The sequence below is a fragment of the Haliaeetus leucocephalus genome, unplaced genomic scaffold, assembly GCF_000737465.1.
Source record: "Haliaeetus leucocephalus isolate CR32 unplaced genomic scaffold, Haliaeetus_leucocephalus-4.0 Scaffold190, whole genome shotgun sequence".
Lineage (NCBI taxonomy): Eukaryota > Metazoa > Chordata > Aves > Accipitriformes > Accipitridae > Haliaeetus > Haliaeetus leucocephalus.
The window spans coordinates 1,046,962-1,067,952 of record NW_010972626.1 but is presented as its reverse complement, the minus strand read 5'-3'; the positions used below and the strand labels follow the sequence as shown (position 1 = coordinate 1,067,952).

The 20,991-nt window shown below is 40.9% G+C and overlaps 2 protein-coding genes across 3 annotated transcripts in view; one reads left to right on the top strand and one right to left on the bottom strand.

Moving 5' to 3' along the window:
* Positions 1-3,298, top strand: part of TPRG1L (tumor protein p63 regulated 1-like) — a 5,305-nt gene extending 2,007 nt beyond the window's left edge. Inside the window, exons 2-5 of the mRNA XM_010565392.1 lie at positions 9-100; positions 1,400-1,576; positions 2,197-2,350; positions 3,104-3,298. Of these exons, the coding sequence (XP_010563694.1) occupies positions 9-100; positions 1,400-1,576; positions 2,197-2,350; positions 3,104-3,298 (618 nt within the window). The remainder of the gene's footprint in view (positions 1-8; positions 101-1,399; positions 1,577-2,196; positions 2,351-3,103) is intronic.
* Positions 3,299-5,358: 2,060 nt separating this feature from the next.
* The window catches only part of WRAP73 (WD repeat containing, antisense to TP73), a 16,968-nt gene continuing 1,335 nt past the window's right edge, over positions 5,359-20,991 (bottom strand). The window contains exons 3-12 of one of the 2 annotated variants that reach the window (XM_010565374.1): positions 20,644-20,760; positions 13,237-13,309; positions 12,224-12,327; positions 11,330-11,416; positions 10,324-10,458; positions 10,157-10,234; positions 8,693-8,798; positions 7,516-7,641; positions 6,546-6,737; positions 5,359-5,601 (exon numbers count right to left, since the gene is read on the bottom strand). In XM_010565374.1, coding sequence (XP_010563676.1) covers positions 5,492-5,601; positions 6,546-6,737; positions 7,516-7,641; positions 8,693-8,798; positions 10,157-10,234; positions 10,324-10,458; positions 11,330-11,416; positions 12,224-12,327; positions 13,237-13,309; positions 20,644-20,760 — 1,128 coding nt within the window. In that variant the 3' untranslated portion in view covers positions 5,359-5,491. The remainder of the gene's footprint in view (positions 5,602-6,545; positions 6,738-7,515; positions 7,642-8,692; positions 8,799-10,156; positions 10,235-10,323; positions 10,459-11,329; positions 11,417-12,223; positions 12,328-13,236; positions 13,310-20,643; positions 20,761-20,991) is intronic. The other variant, XM_010565375.1, reaches the window with a different exon arrangement.

Sequence of the window (20,991 nt, the reverse complement as noted above, 5' to 3'; positions counted from 1 at the left end):
CGGTTTAGCCCGGCACGATAGAGCAGGCGGTGAACGAGCTGCGCGCCGTCGTGCTGCCCGCCGAGGACGGGGAGGTGCAGAGCGTCTGGCTGCTCACCGAGTAAGTACCGCCGGGCCGACGCTCCGGGGTGGGTGGCAGAAGCTCTAGGCTGGCCCCCAGTCCGTCCCGTCGGCGTTCGGTGCCGTCCCGGCGCTTGCCAACCGGCCGTCGAGGCCCCGACGCGGCGGTACTGGCGACAAGGGCCAGTACAAACACGGAATTCACTCGTGCGCTAAGGCCGCTAACGGGGCTCCAGTTGGCTACTGCATCGGAAGCCGTCCCCGCGCACCGCGTTACGGGCCGTTAGCCCTCGAATTCGCCAGGGAACATAAACGGAGGCCGAGAGTTGGCGTACCTGGACTAGGGCTGAGGAGCAAAGCGCGAGCCGGGTATGCCCGCTTCTTCGGAACAGCACTTGGCCAGGTTTTGCGAGCCCCGAGCGCTCTTTGGGGCGAGCAGGAGAGGCAGGGGCGGTTTCGGTCCTTTCACCACGGCACAAGCCTGAGCTGCAGGGAGAGGCAGAGAAAAAAGGGTCACGGCAGGTGGAAACGCCCCAGCCCATTGCCTGGTCCCCCTGTTTGCATTTACCTTTACACAACGAGGATAGCTTTGGTCTCGCCAGCTTTACGGCCGTGTCCCTTTTGAAACAATAGACAATTTTTAATTCTTGTAAAGAGAGACAATTAAATCAGTAACACTAAAAGCAAGCTGTAGCAGATTCCAAAAGTGCTAGTTTCAAAGCTGAGCTTATTAACCTTAGAGTGAAAACACAACCTACTCTTAGGTTGCCCTAAGGATGAAACAGTATAGCTGCGATGGTCATACAACAATGTAGTGTGGCAAAACGCTCGGGGAAAGCTCAGATTTCTTATTCATGAAATTTGAAGAAACTGACAAGTTTTGAATGTCCAGACTGTTCTTACAGAGGAAAAGACTAAGTCAGACCACACGGTTAAAGAAAACTATTTCTCTCCCCAAACATGTACCAATGCAGTTAATAATATAGCAAATGTGTCAACACGCTAACAGCACAGTACTAAATGCTTACTGGAAGAGTTGTTGGAGACTCGCCTGCCCCATTCAGTAGCATGCGGTCTCACATAACAAGAGATAGCACTAGAGCGCGCTCTCACGATCTTCAGGCTTCCTCTGATTTTCTTAGTATTTTCCTATGTTGTAACATGACTATGCTGTGACATCCAACCTCTTTATCAGCCTTGCTGATTCAAAGCAAAGGCCATAATGGAAAATACAGCATTACTAATTTGTTGTCCTTAGCAACTGTTCTAGCCATCAAGCCATTAAGTGTTTCTAGCCAGCAATTAAAACTGCTAAAGTTGAGCGGTGTTGTCTTACCAGAATTGATCACTGGAACAACGAGAAGGAGCGTCTCGTTCTTATCACGGATTGGTCCCTCCTGATCTGCAAATACAACTTCATCAGCCTGCAGTGCCAGCACGTGACGAGGATAGGCCTCAGTGCAGTTGATACCATCTCCGTAGGAGAGTTTGAGTTCCCACCCAAATCTCTGAACAGGTAAGTTGACATAGTAATACCGTAACGTCACTGTAGTTCTTGTATCGTTACTGTAAATAGTTTGAGCTGTCAGCCTTTGTCACTGACCATCGGACAGGTTTGAGAATGCTTCCTTTTGCTCACGTCACTTTGTAAACAATTACCAAAGCTTCGTGAGACCACCTCAGAGCAGCCGCTGTTCTGCTGGGACAGTTAGTAGTTACATTAAAAGCGAGTTGCTGAAGGACGTTCAAGATGAGATGAATAGATTTGGGAGCAGAAGGTCATCACCATTATGTAATGCAGTAAGTAGCAGCCAAAGTAGTGCCATGTCAGCATTACTAGAAAGCCGCGTGTGTCAGGTTGTACATAAATGCAGGCTACCACGGGCAATACAGTTCACGCGTTGTAGCCTAGGTGTCTACTGAGGTTAACCTTTTGGCACTCAGCTTATAAGAATGTACCTTGGCATATTTTAGGGGCTGAATTCTTCTATTGCTGTTCTAGAGGAAAAACTTACTGTCAAACCTGTATTTCAGCTTCCAGTTTTAAGCAGGTCTCTTTCAGACAGTACTTTTCTAATTAAACTTGCCTCAGAGACTCTAAAGTCTTACCATATAAATTCTGCCGTCTTCAATCAGGCGAGAAGGTATCGGTATTCGAATTCAGTGGGACAAGCAAAGTCGCGCCTCCTTCATAAACAGATGGAACCCGTGGTCCACAAACATCCCATATGTCACCTTCACCGAACATCCAATGGCAGATGCTGATGAGAAGATTGCATCCCTTTGCCTAGTAAGGACGTCACCTCTCCTATTCTAGTTGGCTTGTTGATCTCATAGGCTGGATACGACTTGGATTGCTTTGAAAAGATATAGCAGTTAAATCAAATAGGAGTAGTTAAATCAAAGAAACAGAACTTAGAGCTGTAAGCTACATTTCCCCATTCTCCAAATTTTGACTTGCAGGGCAGCCCAACTGTCAGTTTTTGCCAGCTACCCACAAATGGTTTATACAAGAAGGAAGCTGAAACTTTCAAAGGTGCAGTGTCCTGTAAAACCCAAAAGAAAATGGATCTTGGTGCTACTCCTGCTCTTGCTTACCTGACAGGCCGATACCTCACTTTTCCTCTAGGACTGCCAGCTAATTCAATAGTTTAATTGGTAACTGTAAGCCTTCACTTAGGTGGTTCTCAGTTTTTCTTGCAAGTCGTTTTCCTCTGAAGGTTTCCTTAAAAATAGAACACTATGGTAATTTAAGTTCAACACATCAGTGATAAAGGCAGCAGAACTACAATCAGACATAAACAAACTCACTGATGAATCTTTATGCATCCAGCCCATGTTAAGTTACGTGTACATAGCATCCTGGTATGGTGTTACCTCTATCATTAAGGTTAAATGTCAGAACATAAAGTTTATCGTGGCACATGAGATCCACGACAGCTATGGCTTTAGTGTTAGTCCTTTACAATTCAACATCAGCAGCTGTTTGCCTAACAATTTTTAAAACAATGGAAAAACATCAAGCTGTTTTTTCTTCTTTCAGTTGGAACACTTTAAAGCTCAGCTAATTCAAGCTGTGAAGAAAGCCCATAAGGAGTGCCCCTTGCCAGGAAGGGCTAATGGCGTGCTAGTGCTGGAGCGTCCTCTTCTGATCGAGACTTACCTGGGATTGATGTCCTTCATCAACAACGAGGCCAAACTTGGCTACTCCATGACAAGAGGCAAAATTGGATTTTAAAATTCGTTGCCTTTTAAAATTCATTGCATTTAATCTTTTCAAGGGAAAGCGATTTGATAGCGGTCTCCTGGGGAGAGCACACCGTGTGGCAGAATATCCAATAATCAAAGTGAAGAAGTTTAGGGGAACGAAAGGCGGTGGTTGTGGATCTGACTGTTTTCACGGGAGGCCCTGGTTGTTATGGTCAGGTCAGATTCATCTGAAGCAGAGGCAAGGTAGTGTTATTCTTGTATTTTCCATTCCTAATTACATGTTCTTCCCTGTTAATTAAGTGCGATTGATATCTGCCACAAACACTCCACACAAATAGCCAAGGTGCAGTTGAATGTTCATGCTGTATTACAGTTGTGTCCCTACATATGGTGTCAAATCATGTAGTGTGCTTGGGATTGATTTGTATTGTTTAAAGAGGCATTAGTGGTCACAATTACACTAATCTTAGCATTTTGATTAATGCCTGTTAAGAATTTTGAAAGCTCTGTCAGTCATTCTTTTGCAAAACAGAGTCAGCAAATTTTGTTAAAGCTGTACTGCTACATCTGCTCAGAAGCAGTGTACGTGAACTATTACTTTGTCAACTGAAGTATATGGCTGAATATGTGTTTATTAGCTTTTTGTAAAAAATACCTCCCTCTGAGAACTGAGTCTAACTTCCTAGTTTCTTATGTATGTTTTCTTGCTGCAGCCATAGCATAAAGACTCTTCTGAGAGAATATTGCCAAAAGCCTCACAAACACATCTGCCTTCAAAGCTATTATTTATAAAACTGAAAAGGAATTATATTTTGATTAGATTTATATTCTTCGCATTTTTTTTAAATCTACTCTACTTTAGGACAGTAGCAGTACAGGACTTCTTAATGGAGACAGATAAAACTTTAAGCACTGTACGTCAATCTTGATTTACACATACAAATGAAATTCAGAAGCAGCATAAGAGATGCCACAACTGAAACTGTCCACAAGGTTACTCTAACAAGCTTTTTCATTGTGTATGACCTTCTATGCGTGCTATTTTATCAGAGCATTTATCTGTGCAACTACAATGCTGAAGACATGCTGTGCTGCAGTGAACTTAAAGTAGATGTGTGTTGATGAAACTTATGTAAGGCTGAAGTCATGATGAAATGCAACAAGTTGCATGCCCCTCTCAATGCATTTCCTAAGCTATCTATTTCATTTTCATTAATGTAGCAGTAAAGTTGAAATTTCAATTCACTGTGTTCTTTGTTCTTCATTTTGTGGAGACTGAGGCTGTGAAATTAAGTAGCACAAGAAAAAACGTCCAATAAATTCCTAAACAACAGGCTCCCTTCCTTTGAAGAATACAGTGGTTGGCTACTCCAATTAAAGATAAAGGATAGTCCAATTGCTCTTTCCCCGCTGAACTGTCTGCTCCAGTTTGACCCAACTATCTAGTGCCAAAAGCTCCCATTTCAGTTGCCTGTCATATATGATTCTAAAGTATCAGTTATGATCCTTCTTGTAAAGATTCAGTACAAATCTACAGTAGACCAGGCACAATTACTGTCAGACTAAGATGTTAACAGGTGAAAAAGCAAAAACTATTACAGATGACTTAATTTGCTTTCTGAACAAAGAACTTGGTTTGCTTTAACAGTAAGTGATTTGCTAGAAAGCATCTTACTGATGTATCTGCTTCAGCTACAATATTTAATTCTAATACATCTGTTGCCTTACAAGAGTAGATATAAACCATACACTGTTGCAGGCAGGTAACTGTTTCCTTGTGCTGGGATAAATAGCTACATAATGGCATCACTGATAATATAGAAACAGACTTCAGAATGGAGACATGCAGGTTTATAGTTAGAGTCATACCAAGTTTGTAACTATCAAAATATTTATTGGAAATTACAAAATTTAAATAATAGCTATACATTATATACACACAGCTACAATTTTAGAGAGTAAGATTTCATAGTTCAAAGTTGAAGAGAAAGTTCAACTACATCAATACTAAAGTTTTCTTGAAATCCAGACCTCGTTCTCTACATTTCAGTTGCTACCTCACTTCATTCAAATGCAATCACAGTACTTTACACACTGGAGTTTGGGTACACTCCTTCAAATAAATATTTTATAAATACAGAAACTTCAGATTGGGCAACAGGGTTTGACCCCTTTCTTCATTCCTCCTCAACCTTGCAAGCATTTTTAATGCAAATGATTGTTATTTCACCTCTTCTCTTTCTAAGTAACACAAACAAAAGTTGTCCTTGCTCAGAAGCGCCATAGAGTCTCCACTAGAATGCCAGGAGAGAGACACAATCTGGAAGTCACCTGCAGAAACAGATCAGAGTTTGTCAGCAAGAAGCTGACAGTCCGTACTCTTACTCTAGGAAAAGGTAGCTGGGGTAAGTCACACACATAGCAAAAAATACCCTCCCCACTTTGCAAGCCTTAACAGGGCGTTCCATTTTGTTACTGCTGCAGCAGAGCCAATCTGTTCTCCAACACAACAGTACACATAAGCTGTGTTATTGACTTTTTTCCCCCAAACCTACAGTTACTTTGTACTCCATGTACAAGCATAGATTTTGTAGACTCGTCATTTTAGTGCCAATAGATGCCACAAGATTGCTCACCGGTGTAGAGCTGCATACCCCCATGATATTGCCGCTCCTTGTGTAGAAAGGAAGAAGTTGAATCTTTGTGATTTCTTTTCCATTTAATATGCAGAATGGCATTTACATGATCTAGCTAACGGCCTTGTATCACTTACTGCCAACCATAAAACTTCTCATCACCCGGGCCGACTCAGAGTTCAGGTTCACATATGTTCTTCTATCTCTCCACATCGAATTTACCATGCAAGTTTTTCCCCATTGGTGTTTTGTTGTAGTGTAGTTGTTTTCAGAATACCCCAAAACACTATAGGCATTTCAGAGTATTTCGACACTTTGGCATTCTGCACAACTACAGTTTCTACGTAAATAAACTCATACGAATAAAAATCTTGAGAAAGAATTTGACACACCACACAGTTGAAGCAACAACTAAATCATTAGCCCCTGTGCTCGGTCCTCAATGTATTTTATCAAGTTTGCTATGTCTCCTTACGAGCTCCTCTTTTTTGAAGAGAGAAATACCCATTTCTAAAAAGCTCCAAACCCACATCTGAGCCATTGACACATGATAACACCTGGACCCATTTGTAAGTGGAAAACTATTTTGCAAATAAGAAGCTGATGATGGCCTGTGGAAGTTACCACAGGCAGCCTTACCTTCCATTGGAACCTGCACTGACACACAGCCAGCTGGGGACCATAAGTAGACTTTGCTGTTTCCTGTACATACAGCAAGTCGAGGTTGTCGTGGATCCCACTGGAAAGATTGGATTGCACACAGCTGCTCTAAGACTACAAACAGTTTCAGCTTTTGAATGTCCCAAATCCAGACAGCATTAGGAATGTTATCTGTCAGAAAGGGAAGAGGTAATCATGTAAATACCTGAAGGATAAAAAGATCACACTTTTTCTTTTTTAAAGAAATGGCATTAAGGTCTAATGCAACACAAACCATTTAGGTACACCACAGGTTTAACACCACTAGAGCGCTGCCTAGCAGTGCCTTCAATTTTGCCTTGGAAATATTGCAAAAAGGATAAAAGCGACTTAGTTTGTTTTCCAGTCTTTCACTGGCTTTTATCAAATTATTCACCGTTACGCTGCTGTTGACAGCTTTTGCATCTGAACCACAGATTTTGCATCCAGACATAAACAGCCCTTCAGGACCATCGAAGGGAAAGATTAAATGTCAATTCCATGACTTTCATTATTTGAGGTAATCGGAAGCCCCCTAATACAGGTTGTGAAGAATTCTGCCTTTCAAGAGACACTTGCTGTAAATGGAGGTGGAAGGACTTGTCTATTTCCTTTTCCAATACAGTCAGCTCACATATATTTGAAGAAATACAAAAAGCATACTATTTTCATTAAATACAAAGCCAAGACCGAGTTAATGCACTGACAAGCAGTTCTGGCAGCTCACAATACTTCACATACGCTAGAAGACATAGGCTGAATTTCCTCTGTAGTTACATGTTTGCACAACAGAGACCAGATTTTAAGTAGGGCCACGAGTCTCCTCATAGTGCCAGATAACTGACCCAATTACTGTCCTCATTTCTTTTATGAAAACACACCAGATACAATGAGTAAGTTTCCCCTTCTATATAGGGCAGTAGGAACTTACCATTTTTGGTTGCCAGGAAACAGTTATCTGGACTGAATGCCAACATCCCAATTCCCATTTTGGGATTGGCCCTGTCAGCAACTGGTTTGATATACTGTAAAGAAACTGGCACCTGGGAAATGTCATCTGGAATTTGAAATAAAAGTACTTTACTAAGCAAGCCCGAATGGACAAAATATTTAAATTCCAACTGTTAAAAACCCCCTCATCTCTGAAGTGATAGGACCATATTTTACTCTTCTCCAAGATGTTCCAGTCAAAAACTTCAACTGTTTCAAGATACTCTGTCTTCATATAAACACCTTACTATTCTTGCCCTTCTACAAAAAAAGAAAGGCTGGAAATCCAGGCAAGTCTGAGGTTAAACTATGAAAAAAAAAAAGGAAAGGTCAAATTTTTTGCTACCTTTTAACTAGTATTTCAAACAAACACCAGAGCAAAACAAAGGTGATTTCAGTACCACAATGAGACAGTAAAAAAAAAAGAAAAAAAAAAGAAAAGAAAAAACCCAATCACACTTTGTCTGCCATCTCTAGTGTTTCAAAGCCAGTTGTCTGGAGGCAAATTTAAAGCATTGCTACAACCTACAGCTTCTTAGACAAAAGCCAAATGGCCTTTTTCATGCTCTGCTTTTTTAGATAACCTCATACCTAAGGAATTAATTACTATTCTAAAACAGACACCAAGACTGTAACACCTTCTGATTAGGTTTTTGGGTTTTTTAAAATTATTGGAACTGCCACACACTAGGATAAAGATTCTTAATTGCAATAATTCATCTGATTCTAGTAGTTATCTGCAACAGTTAAACTAAGTCATGAAATAACATTGCATAGATTGAACAAATCAGAAAAAAATCCACACAAGGTTAAGACAACTTTTGCAAGTGACTCCAGGACTGAGATTTGTCTGCTATTTCTACACACAAGCAATTACAGTTCTTTTCTACAATATCCCACTAATCTTTAACCTGCCTTCAAACCACCATGCAGACAGCATGCCCCCTAGCAGGATGCTTACTGCCCTTGGAGATCTTCAGTTAACTTGGGAGCCTTGAGCAGAGCATCCAGAGGATCCATTCCAATATCAAAGAGGCAGAGTTCGCCTGTAATGTTTATTTATAGAAAGACTTCACATGGCAAACTCAAGTGTCTCATTTTAGTAAACTTTGGCTTACATTTACTTTCTGTGCTGAAGAGAGAACTAGCCAATGCTCTTGTTGGAGGGAAAGAAAGTCTCTCTGTTTCAACAGATGGGGATTTCTCCACTTCTTTATACACAATCTACAAAGAAACAAGTGAGAGTTCTACAGAAGGGCCTCGGAGAGGATTTGAACATGGGCTTTTACCAAATCATCGACATCCCACTAACTCATTTTCAAGCGTATTGTATCTCAGCATCCCCTAGTTCATCAGCAGAGGAGAGGGCTTCAGTAGGCAAATATCAAATCCAGCATTCTCAATGAATCATTTACTATTTGGAACCATGATCAAGAAAACACTCCTGTGACAAACTGAAGACAACAAAGAACGAGTCTGCCAGAGCACACCTCATTCATTATTCCCAAGAGCTAAATCTGGCAGTACAATAAATCATCTTCATTACAATGGGAACATAGATTTCATTTTTGCAGCAAAGAATCTTTAATCAAATACTATCATAAATAAATGCAAGCAAAGTGCAACACGGCAGAAGGAAATAGCAAAAATATTTTAATAGTGTGCCTACAACATATTATTCCCAAATGCAAGCACCAGGATAAAATGCACCAACTGCACTTCCTCTCTCTGTAGGAGAGATTAACAGAGCTATTTCCATTACATATTTTACACCTAACTGGAAGTAAGGGCATTTTTCAGTTGTGAGGAGTTTTGCTGAGGTGCATTCAATGGATCATGCCTTGCTTCTGGTTAAGAGACATCAACAGAGTCACGTGAATATTGCAGACTTGCAGTCTACACGTCAACTCTTACAGGGTATCTGTCCAGACGCAAGACTAGCCCTTCCTCTGCAGTGGCATGCAGCACTACTAACACTGTGTGTTCTTTTTACCTTAACGGATGAGAACAGCTTGTGATTTTTGGAACAAAAGCTACAGCTCTCCACCTGCTGCCAACTACCCAGAATCTGTTGGGCCTTGCATATACACGTACGCAAGGATAAAAATAAATGATGACAGATGTTTACAGGAAATGCTCTTTAGGTGAGCTGGATGAGCTTGTACGTACAAGATGTAAATCTAATCACAATCCAGTTCCAACACTGTTTAGAGTCACAAATTGTATAAAGCTGAGACAAATCTCTCCTGTTAAGTCTCCCAGTTCGCCATCACCTGCATACCCAAATCTGTATGCAATCACCATATACATCAAAATACACTGGCATGTGACAGAAGTCATCTGGGCACCTATTAGTGCTAAAGCTGAGAGGATCGTACACACGTATTCCATCGAACTTGAAAGGATTCCTCTGTTTTTCTTACATCCCCATTTTTTCCTGCAATTTCCCAAGCTCCATTTACACGTTAGGAGGGGAAAAAGCAAGGTCTCCAAAATGAGATGTATTTACTAGCATCTTTTGGATACAAATAGCAGCGTCAAAGTGCTGGTAATGATTCAATGGATTTTGGATCCATACTTACAGTCTTGGTATTAGCAACGGTTGCTGGATGCTCAAACTCTGTGATCTTCTTCCAAGTAACATGGTTCAAGATACGCACCTAATTCAAGAAAGCATTGCAAGACAAAACTGTTACGACGACGTTCAACAAATGGTTTAGATAAGAGAGAAAATAAACCTATTTCTGACCTTTTCATCATAGCTGCCAATTGCCAAGAATTGACTGCTGGGACTCCAGGCGATTGATTTTACGCCTAGTGACCATTCGTAAGCCCGATACGTGGATAGCAGTCTGCCATCAAGGGAATACAGCAATACTTTATACTGAAACATAAATAGATTCATTCTTAACAATATTGCTGAAAGCCACAGACAGGCGAAATTATTCCTTCCAAACTCTCCCTGCTTAAAATGCAGCAAGTTAAATACAAAGGGCGCGGTCTCTTATCTGTGACTTGAGACAAGAGGCTCTAGGCTTCCAGTTTGGCTCTTCTGGCACTCACAGAACACGTCCACCCCATCCCCAAGAGCACAAATGCCCCACTGGGCCTGAACAATGGCCCATCCAGCCCAACACTCTTCAACAACATCAGTAGCAGATGCCATTATGGAAGACTCTCATGCTCCTTCAGCTTCTGCAAGCCATCTGATTAGGGATGTTACAACCCTGCCCATTCCCAGGGCTGTTTTGATCATACTGCCCATAACCTTATGGCCACAGGAAGACACTTTTCTATACCTAGAAGTTCACATACTCAGATCAGAGAGGACAGCAATTTATATATTCCTTGCTAACTTTTTGGATAAGTACTTTTACTTAACTGTAAAATTACAGTGCAATGCAATGTAAAGTAAAATGGTAGAAGAGTCTTACAGAAGAATTCTTTCATTATTCTTTCATTATTTCAACAGTGGCTTCCGCAATGTTTACAATCTTTTTTTTTTTCCCAAGATAAATTAGAAAGAAAGCTACTAAGATAATTTGCTGCCATTAAAGTTTTACGTAATGGTTTGACATACACTTGTAAGGACATCCATTACCAATACAAGTATAATATTTAAAATGGTTTGAGTTCAGCTGTTAGGTTTAAAAGAAAAAAAAAGGTAACACTAGTTATTTTAGTTACTGCTTTACACATGGCGGATAAAAACCAGCTTGAACTCTCCAAGAAAATAATCTGCTTTTTCCTCATACCTCCAGACACGTATCCCACACTGCCAGAACACAGCCATTAGGAGCCCATTCAATCCCAAACAGATCTTGCGTTTCAGTGTCAAAATGCTGCCCCCAAAAGAGAAAAAACAAAACCATTTGAAATATTACACTAACAAATACTGTTGCATCTAACCTAACATAATCCTCAGTTTTATCCTTTTAAGTGCTACCACAAATGCAAAAGAGCCTTTTATATGCTGGCGTAGAAACAGAAATATTTTCTTTCTTATTAGTGTGCTGCATTCACTGTTTCTTTGGTTTCCCTTTACAGAAAGGGCAAAAAGTTGCTATACCTTAAAATGAACAGCATTTCATAAGAAAATAAAAGTAGTTACACTGAATCAGTCAAGAAATCTAGCTAGCCTAATTCCTTGCCTCAGAAAGACCGGTACAGGATCATTAGGGAAGAGCTTGGGAACATGACAAGCATTTAGTGGTATTTCCCAAATTTGGCTATCAGCTTCTAATGAGACTCTGAATTCCTGAACCAGAGGTGATGCTATGTACGGACTATTTCTTAATGGGTTTTAATTTCTCAGATCCACCTGGTCCTCTACAACATCCTAGTGTGCATCCTTCACAGTTTATTGTAACCTGTAGCACAGTTTATTGTGAAGAAGGTCATGCAAGAATTTAAAGGTTGAACTTTTGCATTCCATCAGAAATTCTATATGCACATATAGTATATATTGGCCTCCTGAACAGAATACTGCTACGGAAGTATGCCTGCAGGCCAGTGGAAGAGCCAGATGCTGGACAGAAAATGCATCAGTAAGTCTAAAACCAGACTACGAAAGTGACCGATTCTAAATCAGCCTGCAACATATGCTTGTAGTCTATGCTGAAGCAGTGGAATGCAAGGACATATCTTACTCTCAGTAGCTGCCAGTCACTGCATACGAAGATGCTAATGAAGTCTTTGCAGTCACGTCTTTCTGCTACTGCCATATAGCGGCCATCCTTAGTGAAAGCTATCCCTGCACACGACACAAAGTTAATAAAAAAAAAAGAGAGAGAAAGCAAGACAATAGCTGACAATTCTTCAATGAAGAGCAGTTACTCCCAACTCAAAGACATAAAAAGACAAGGAAAAGTATCTTCACACAAGATCACATTAATCGAGGCAATGTATAGTGTTACCAATTGGCTTGTGCCAGCAGTTCTTAAACTTTGAATATACTATTTCTAAGGATGCAGCTTCACAGCTATTACAGAACTTCAGCGTGCTTCAAAAAACCACATTTGATTACCGAGACAGTTCTTATATAAAAACCACAGACTTCAAATAAACAGTTCATTTAGTCCATCTAAATGGCTTAGTTATGCAACCATTGGTACTCCACCAACTTCCAGGCATTGGTTCCCCACCTACTCTTACTTCATATGCAATACTTAATTGTCTTTGTCATATATGGGATATCACTATATACAAGCCTCAGGCAGGAAACTGCTAGGCACAGCCATGCAGCTAGACAGTCCTGACATGAGCTTCCCTTTCAAATCTCTTCATGTGTAAAAGATGACAAAAGCCACTTTGGATTAGTGTTTTTCATCACCAAAGCATCCAGCTTAATTTAACATCTTAAAGGACCCTTCAGAGGCAAACACAACAAAGCTGCACATTTGAAGAACAGGCACATAGATCAGATGTAATCCTTCATTCACGGCGAGAATATGACAACCCCAGAGCACATCTTAGTGCATTGCAGCAGGTGACACACAGGGACTGATCTCAGACCTGCATCCCTGAGGGCAAGCTAACCCCTCAGCAGGGAGGGTGCCAGAGCCTGTTCTGAAACATGTGTTGCATCATTACACACCAAATTCATTCTCCCTTTCTGCCATATTAAAAAATACCATTCCGGTGTTAGATTTGTGGCACTTACCCTGCTGACAAGCTTTGGGATACTTGATGTAAGATACAGATTTTGTACACAAGGACCACACAGTTATCCGCAGCTGTCACAAAGAGAAAGAGACAAGGAAGTATTGGTTTAGTATAGATTAAAAAAATTAAGTAAATAGAAAGCCATAAACCTAATTCAGCAACACAAAGTAGATCAACATACATTCTGTAGTTAATTAAACTTCGCAGCTATTCTACATAGCTCAAACACAAAGCCCTGAGAAGCGACTGCGAGGAATTGTCTCCCAGCTCCCTTCAGTTAGCAAGGTTACTTATTCCAAATTATCATCACAGGCACATTGAATACTCTAGAGGGGTATATAAGATGCAGAACACCAATATGGAAGAAAGCTCTTCATTAACACTGAAGTTACCGACACTAGCACGAATCTAGCTACATGATTGCCAGTGTATCATACATAGACACTTCTGAGTTGGAAAAACACAGTTCCATCACAGTATCTGGAAGAGAGATGAGAAGTTTCTTGCATTGATGAATGGATGAGAAGTTACAGCAACCTCGGAACATTCTATCTCTTGGGAAAAGGCTACTAAGTATGAAAATATAGCTGTATTTTTCAACTTCTAGACAGACTCAGTTTTGACAGCTAATTTGCATTTTGTTCTTCCCTCCTCAGCCACCCACAAGGCGGCAACATTACATAATTACTGAAAGAATTAGAAAAGAACCAAAATACACTATGCAAAGCAAGGCATTAAACATCACGTTTGGGGTATTTCTGGAGGCTTGTGCATCCATAAAACACAAAAACTGCAGTGAAGGCAGTCAGCTGCAAAACAAGCCTCTCCACAGCTCTTCAAGGTCACAGCCTGCATTCTGGAAGCTCTGCGTTGCCATCTGCAGATTATTCAATTAAAAACAAATACTTACGCTCCCTTAGCAACGGCAGCCACACCAGACATATGTGCATTAATCAGTATGTCATGTGAACCTTTGCATTTATATCTGGAGCAAGGAATGTTTCCAGTGTAATTTTTTTCTTGTGTTTTCCTACATTTTATTGCACCAAGGTAAGAGATTCTACAAGAGATGCAGGTAAAACAATTTTTGCAATAAAGCACCACAGTAATAAAGCCATCTTTCCCAGAACTACTGAACAACAAAACTAGTTCTGATTCATTAAATAAGTAAAACTTCAGCACTGTCCACCACTTCATCATCCTCCTGCATCAGATGCAGACCATCAGCATCACCAGCAGTCTTGGCAGGAAGTTTCTGCTACAGTTTTTGCGTGTTTGCTCTCAACACGCATTTTCCTTCCCTGAAGTCAATGGTACTATTCAATGGTGACAAAGGACTCCAAGGTAGCATCCTATGAATCTGTTCTACCTGGTAATGCTATAGACTGTGCGCTGCAACAGAACTTGCAGGTTTTTTTCATTGCTGACACTATCATTTTTGCTAGAAGGCATGACTTGAGTAATTAACATGGTGTTCAAACCAAGTTACAGAATCCTAATAAATTCTGCCTCCCTCCAAAGATAGGTGGAGTCCCAAAGCAAAAGAGCAGTATTAGCTGTTCTCCCTACTGCTTTTTATATACAGAAGAAACTTCTGAGACTTGAAGAGACAACACAGAAATCAATTTTTTTTTAATTTATTACAGGAAAGAGCGCAACCAGATCGGATTCCACTCCACTTCTATCCAAAGGTAGAAAAGCTATTGCACCACTATTTAATGTGGTGTTTATTCTCTTCCTTCATTTTACAGGTATGATATTGCAACTAGACATCAATAGTACCACCTTTAAGTTTAGCAGGTCCTAGAGGAATCCACTAGATGAACAACATTAATCAAGTTTTATCACTGCAACTGCTTGCTTCCGGACATACAAAAATACAGCATTGTTAGTCTGCTCTTCATGCAAGATTTACTTTAAAAATACCAACACAATGCCTACTCACATTCTTCTATAGCAACTGCAATAGTGATATGCTGCTTGCTCCTATTAATTGCAGTGTTAAATGTACTTGCTGCTGTTCCTCCCTTGACCAAAACATGCAGCATACACAACACACATTCTACAGCCACTTAATACAAGCTTAGCAGCTGCAAGCTTTGAATGCTGAGGTCCGGATCGTAATTTTTCCTGACAAAGGCTTCCAAGTTTACACTTGCGCTGCTACTCGGCCTCACAATCAACTCACCTGGCCTGCTGTGCATCAAACACACTTCTATCCTGGACCACATCAGCTGGCTCAGAGCCTCAGAACAAGGCAAAACCTTACTGCTCACACCCAGCTCAAGTGCGCAGGAAGAGGAAAATCTCTAGAGGTGAGAAACAGTACATCACGTGCAGAGCTCTTAGTGTCACCTCTGCCTTGCCTGAGGCTCCACTGCAGAAGTGAAAAGGCACATACATCTTTCATTTTAAAAAATCTTTCTGCATCCATCTCCACTTCATCCTTGGGTGCAGTCCTCTGTTTGCTGTTCAGACAGAACCTTCTCTAAAAGGGTCAAGTTTTTCAACTCCCCAGAGAAGACAGTAATAATGGTTTCCCTGTTCATTCTTGTCATGTTGCACTTAACTGCTGAGCGTGCACTCCACCGACTTCAAAAGTTTCAGTAACATTAAACGCTGATATTGTTGGAGCAGCACTGTATTGCCCCATATATCTCCCCAACACATCATTTCTAGCACGTATGGCATAAATCGCAGTAATGTCATCACAGTACTGGGAAGACACTACAGAACACAACCAACACACACTCGTGGGTTGTTTACACCCAGTCGACAAAAAACCCACAAAAATACACCTTTGAAAACAAAGACCTATTATTATACTGGATGCCTACTACCCTTTGATAGATAACCAAAGCACTTCATCTTCCGACTTGGTCTAAATCAGTCACAACACACCCATAACAACTAATAAGATCCTCTATTCAACTTCAGTATCTCCCTCCTGAAAAGGCTGCAAGCTAGTAAGGGAAGCATACAACCACAAGTCAGAGACTATGTCTATGTTATGCTGTAACTTCATTGCAACCTCTTGCCCACATCACACAAACACATAACCTGAAGTCTTTGGCCTAGTGTTACAAATATGTAAAAGCACACCATTTTGATTCCTGAAATTAGGATTCTTTTCAGTTGTTCTATCTGTGTACACTCAAACATTTGTATAAACTGAGAAAGTTACATTATGTGCTTAATGTATGGACTTCACACCTATCTTACATGGATTAACAGTATGTTTACAATTAAATTGTGACAAACAATATTCCCAAGTGGAACTGAAACATTATTCACAATCTTGCCCAAGCTGCCACCGTAAACTAGCCCGAGAAAGGTTATTTCACAGCTAGCAGATATGACTATGAGAGACAGAAACATAAACTGCACAGAGGGTGAAAAGAGAAAGCCAAACACTTCAAAAATTACAATAAATTGCACTGCACTTGCTTGCTTTTCTCAGAGACTCTGCGGGGAAGAGACAATTGCTTTTACAGCAGGAGAACAGATCGTGGTCAATTAAATCTGCAGCAAGCACTTCACTGATCATTTTGAGGGGTACTTTCTCTTTAGCACAGATGACTCGAATAAGTGGAGTTGTCAAACTCAAATCCTAATGATAATGGTGTCTGAGAAGTTTTCAGCTGTTGTTTTGCAGTGGAAAAACAAACCAAAAGCAGAAGCATTTTTAAAATAGCCTAAAAACAGCTGAGAAATAAAAAGTATTTAGATGGTAACGTGATAAACAGTCTCCAGTGCTGGGTTCAGGACTACGTCCCAATGTTGACAGCTATAGGCAGGTGTAAGACTGGTGATTTTCAATAGATAAAAACACACTTTTAAACAACCTTGCATCTCAAATGACTGTCAACTTTTGTCCCAGACTTGACTGGGTCACAAGGCCTCCTTACATAGCAGTGTCTGTCAGCACCGGATTTCAGAAGCTTATTCAGAGCACATTCCTCGACAGAAAGCATTTTTCAACCAATGTAGCCATTTACAGTTACTAAGGATTAGCTCCAATATACACAGAAACACACGCTTTCTTCCCCTGCTGCTGTAGTTCGAAAGAAGCTCCTTAATGCTTCAGTACCTAACGTGGAACTAGAGAAAGCACAACCTATGTAGTTTATAGGTATGGCTCTTAAAAGAAACACTCAAGAACAATGCTGCTGATCTTCAAACTACCACAAAACATGAAAGTCAGGAGGAAGCAGAGGATCCATTTGCCTTCTCCGTATCTTTTATCTACAGCTCTTGTCTCAGCTCTACATGTGTCTACGAATTTGGGTGGAACAACAGCACTGTAAGAGGAGAGATACCTGGCACAATACCTTCCACAGGACAAACTGATTATGTGGAATCTGCTAGCAATCAGCTTGCTGTGTTACACACTGAGGGCATGCAGAACTGCCTCACAAAATGGAGTAGATTTCAGCAGGAGAGGAAGCACCTGCTACAAAATAAGTAGCAAACGATAACTATGGGTCAACAAGCTGCTTTCTAGTGCACTGCATGAATCAATATAATTAACACGGTGTTCCAACTTTTTCAGATTCCAGATAGACTTTGCATAGTAGGCTTTCAGAAGGTGTTTCTCCAGCTAATTTAGATTTGCTCTTGATTAATCAAATCAAGAAAAAAGTACCTCCTTTCCCCACCCCCACAACCTGCTTTTCCTAACAGAACTGTACTCTAGGTTGGTATAAACAACAAGGTGATGAAAAAATCGAGTTGCAACTATTCTGACCACTTCTCACATGTACCTTTAAGATATAAGCAGACAATTAAAGAAAAAAAAAACCACTTCCAAGTTTGGAAGTACCTTTGAATGTATCCGGCTGCCCACTAAAACTAGTTTTTGCCTGGTAAAACCTAGCAAGTCTGTACTTTACCTTGCAGTTTGCCAGTTCCTCCAGTTCCAACATCGCAAGAGTTTAAGGAACAAGCCTACATCTTTTCTACATGTCAGCAGGACTTCCATCCTAGATGCTGACAAAATGACCTCTCCACACTTAACACTTAAGCTAACATAGAGCACAAAGACACTTTCAAAATTATGAGGCGAGTAACTAGGTACTAGACCCACTTCTGTAATTAAGCACAGTGAAGTCCTCTGTATCTGCCACTAATCCATTACTGTGAAAAAAATCCACTATCAAGTGAAAGGATAGAGTCTCTATGTACCTCCTCCGATAAGACTGCACCATTTAATTGCCTTGTATATCATGCTGTTTACTGCAGTAACTGTGTAGAGATTAGACAGGTACCTGCACCATTCAACATTACCTTGTGTAACAATTCTGGGACCCAAAAAACCTGCATATTATTACAGATTCATCTCCAATCAAAACTCTGCAAATGCAAAATGATATGTTAATATTAAGTGCATACAGAGTATCGCTGCCTGTCTCAAAAGACTGAACAGAGTCAAAACGGATTTTGGAAACGTGTGTCAGAATTCTGCTGCACTCATCTCGAGCTAGCAACTGCACACCAGTCACATCAAAAAACCCACAATGTTATTCACTATAATGCTGACCACAAAGAGAACTCGACTGCAAGTTAGCTGATGAATAATTTTTGAGGCACTAGGTAAGTATGGATTGCTAGAAATAAATTAGCACAACCATATCCTTTAAAAAAATTCTAGGAACAAGGCAGTTATTTGTGATCTTACAGTGGAGCTCACATGTTAACCTGAAGAATTACAAGTATGAGTAATTAGTTGGTGCTGTTTGAAAATGTCAGGCCCCCAAAGCCAAGCTGCACTGGTTGCCAGCTCTCCAAGCAATCGCTGAATTTGATAACGTACATAATACACCGATATTAAGTATCCTGACAGTTTCTGCCTCAAGCACTACTCACGTCTGTCCCACCAGACTATGGATTTAGCAGAGAGAGAGTAAACACAACTCAGACATCGGCATAACCCAGGCAGCTGTCTGACGAAAGCTAATTTAGCAACCTGTTTACAGCTGGAAAGAAAACTTATCCCAACACAGATGCCAACTTGGCAAAGGCTTAATGAAATCCTCTAAGGTCAAACCAAGTTCTGTTGGGAGGCAATAAATACTTGCTAGTCCACCCCCACACACACGTGCCATGAGATACTCACTTGTAGCACACAGCACCAGCCTTCAGTTTGGGTTACTGACTACAACACTTCTGCCTGACTGGCAGGCATGTCTTTACTGACCTCAGGTTGAAATCCTGGACTCATTTTTTTTAATTATTTTAATCACCATCAGGGTGATTCATTCCCAGGAAAACTAAGGCGTAAATTCATCACTCCTCATAACCCACTATCTAAAGGGGTAGGGGAACAGGAAGAAACTGCTTTATAGCCAGAAAATCTCTACCCCAGCCAGCACTAAACATCCTTTCCAGAGAATTCCACCATGTGTGCATCAGGAACTACACCGTAGCTGCATGCAAGTTTCTCCACAGGTTCCCTGGAGAGCACCAGTGTTTGCACTAACTCCAGTCTGCACACACAGATGACAAAATCCCCCATCTACATTCCACTGACATCAGGATTTGCATGAAAAAAGGAAAAATCTTGCAGTGTAACACTTGAATTCAGTGCTAGCGAGGGTTATGACACAATAACATGTCACCTAAAACCCACCTACAGTTTTGGTAAGAGTAAATACAGCAAAGAGAAAAGCGTCTTGCATGTAGTTCTTAGCTATTTTCTGACCATCCACCATTGTACTGAATTACATGAATCGTCAGCTCTAATCCAAAGACTATAAAGGTAGAGAGTCAGACTTCCACGTGCCTTCCATCAAGCCTAGTGCTCAGCATCCACAAACTGATTTGGATTCTACCTTAGTGTGGATTCCAGAATATGGCTCTTAATCAATAAGCCCTTACAGGTGTTTTAACTTTAATTTTGCAAGTGGTTCTATCAACAGCAGTCTGACTCCTGTGTGTCAAATCAAACAGTTATGAAAGTATTTCCAGGATCTGGTTCTAAATTTCATCTCGTAGGTCAATAAACCTAAGACCATATTTTTTAATTCCCTAGCCACTCCTCAATGTTTATGGTGTGGGGGTTTTTTTGCTGAAAACCCTAAGCCTTCCCTGAGCTACAAACACCACATCTGATTTCTAAAATTGCTTTGATGAATGCCAGTCATCCCTACACTTTTCTGAAACACAAAATCTCACCTTCAGAGCTAACTGTCCATTTTCTATCTTATCATCAGAAGCAAGGGGATAAAATGTTAACAGAAGAACTAACATCTAAACTGGAATTAACCTAGATTACATATATGAAGAGAGAACTACATCCGCATTCTTTACCACCACTACAGCTTTAAGAGCTTTAGGTTATTTTAAGAGGCAAAGGGCAGACAGTAACATCTGATACCGTGGAGAGTAATCATGACTTCACACTTACATGGAACTCGGTTGTATTGAGAATGTGACGACCATCCGGACTCCAGCATGAAGCCACCAACCCTGCTGACCCCTCGTCTATCTTACAGTGCCAGTCTGGCTGCTCCAAGGACCAGACCTAGGTCAGAGAGGAAACCAAACAGACAGTGCAGCAAAGGAACAGCTCCTCAAAACCTCTGCTTATGAGAATACGCTACAGCTGAGAAAAGGTTCCTGCATCGCATACCAGAGAGGTCAGGAAACCTCTGAAAGCCCGTGGCCATGAAGGACTGGCGCTGGATCCCTCTACAAAAGTAAGCTCCACACCTTTGTGTGCTAATACAAATAGCGAAGTAAGGCCGGGGGGGGG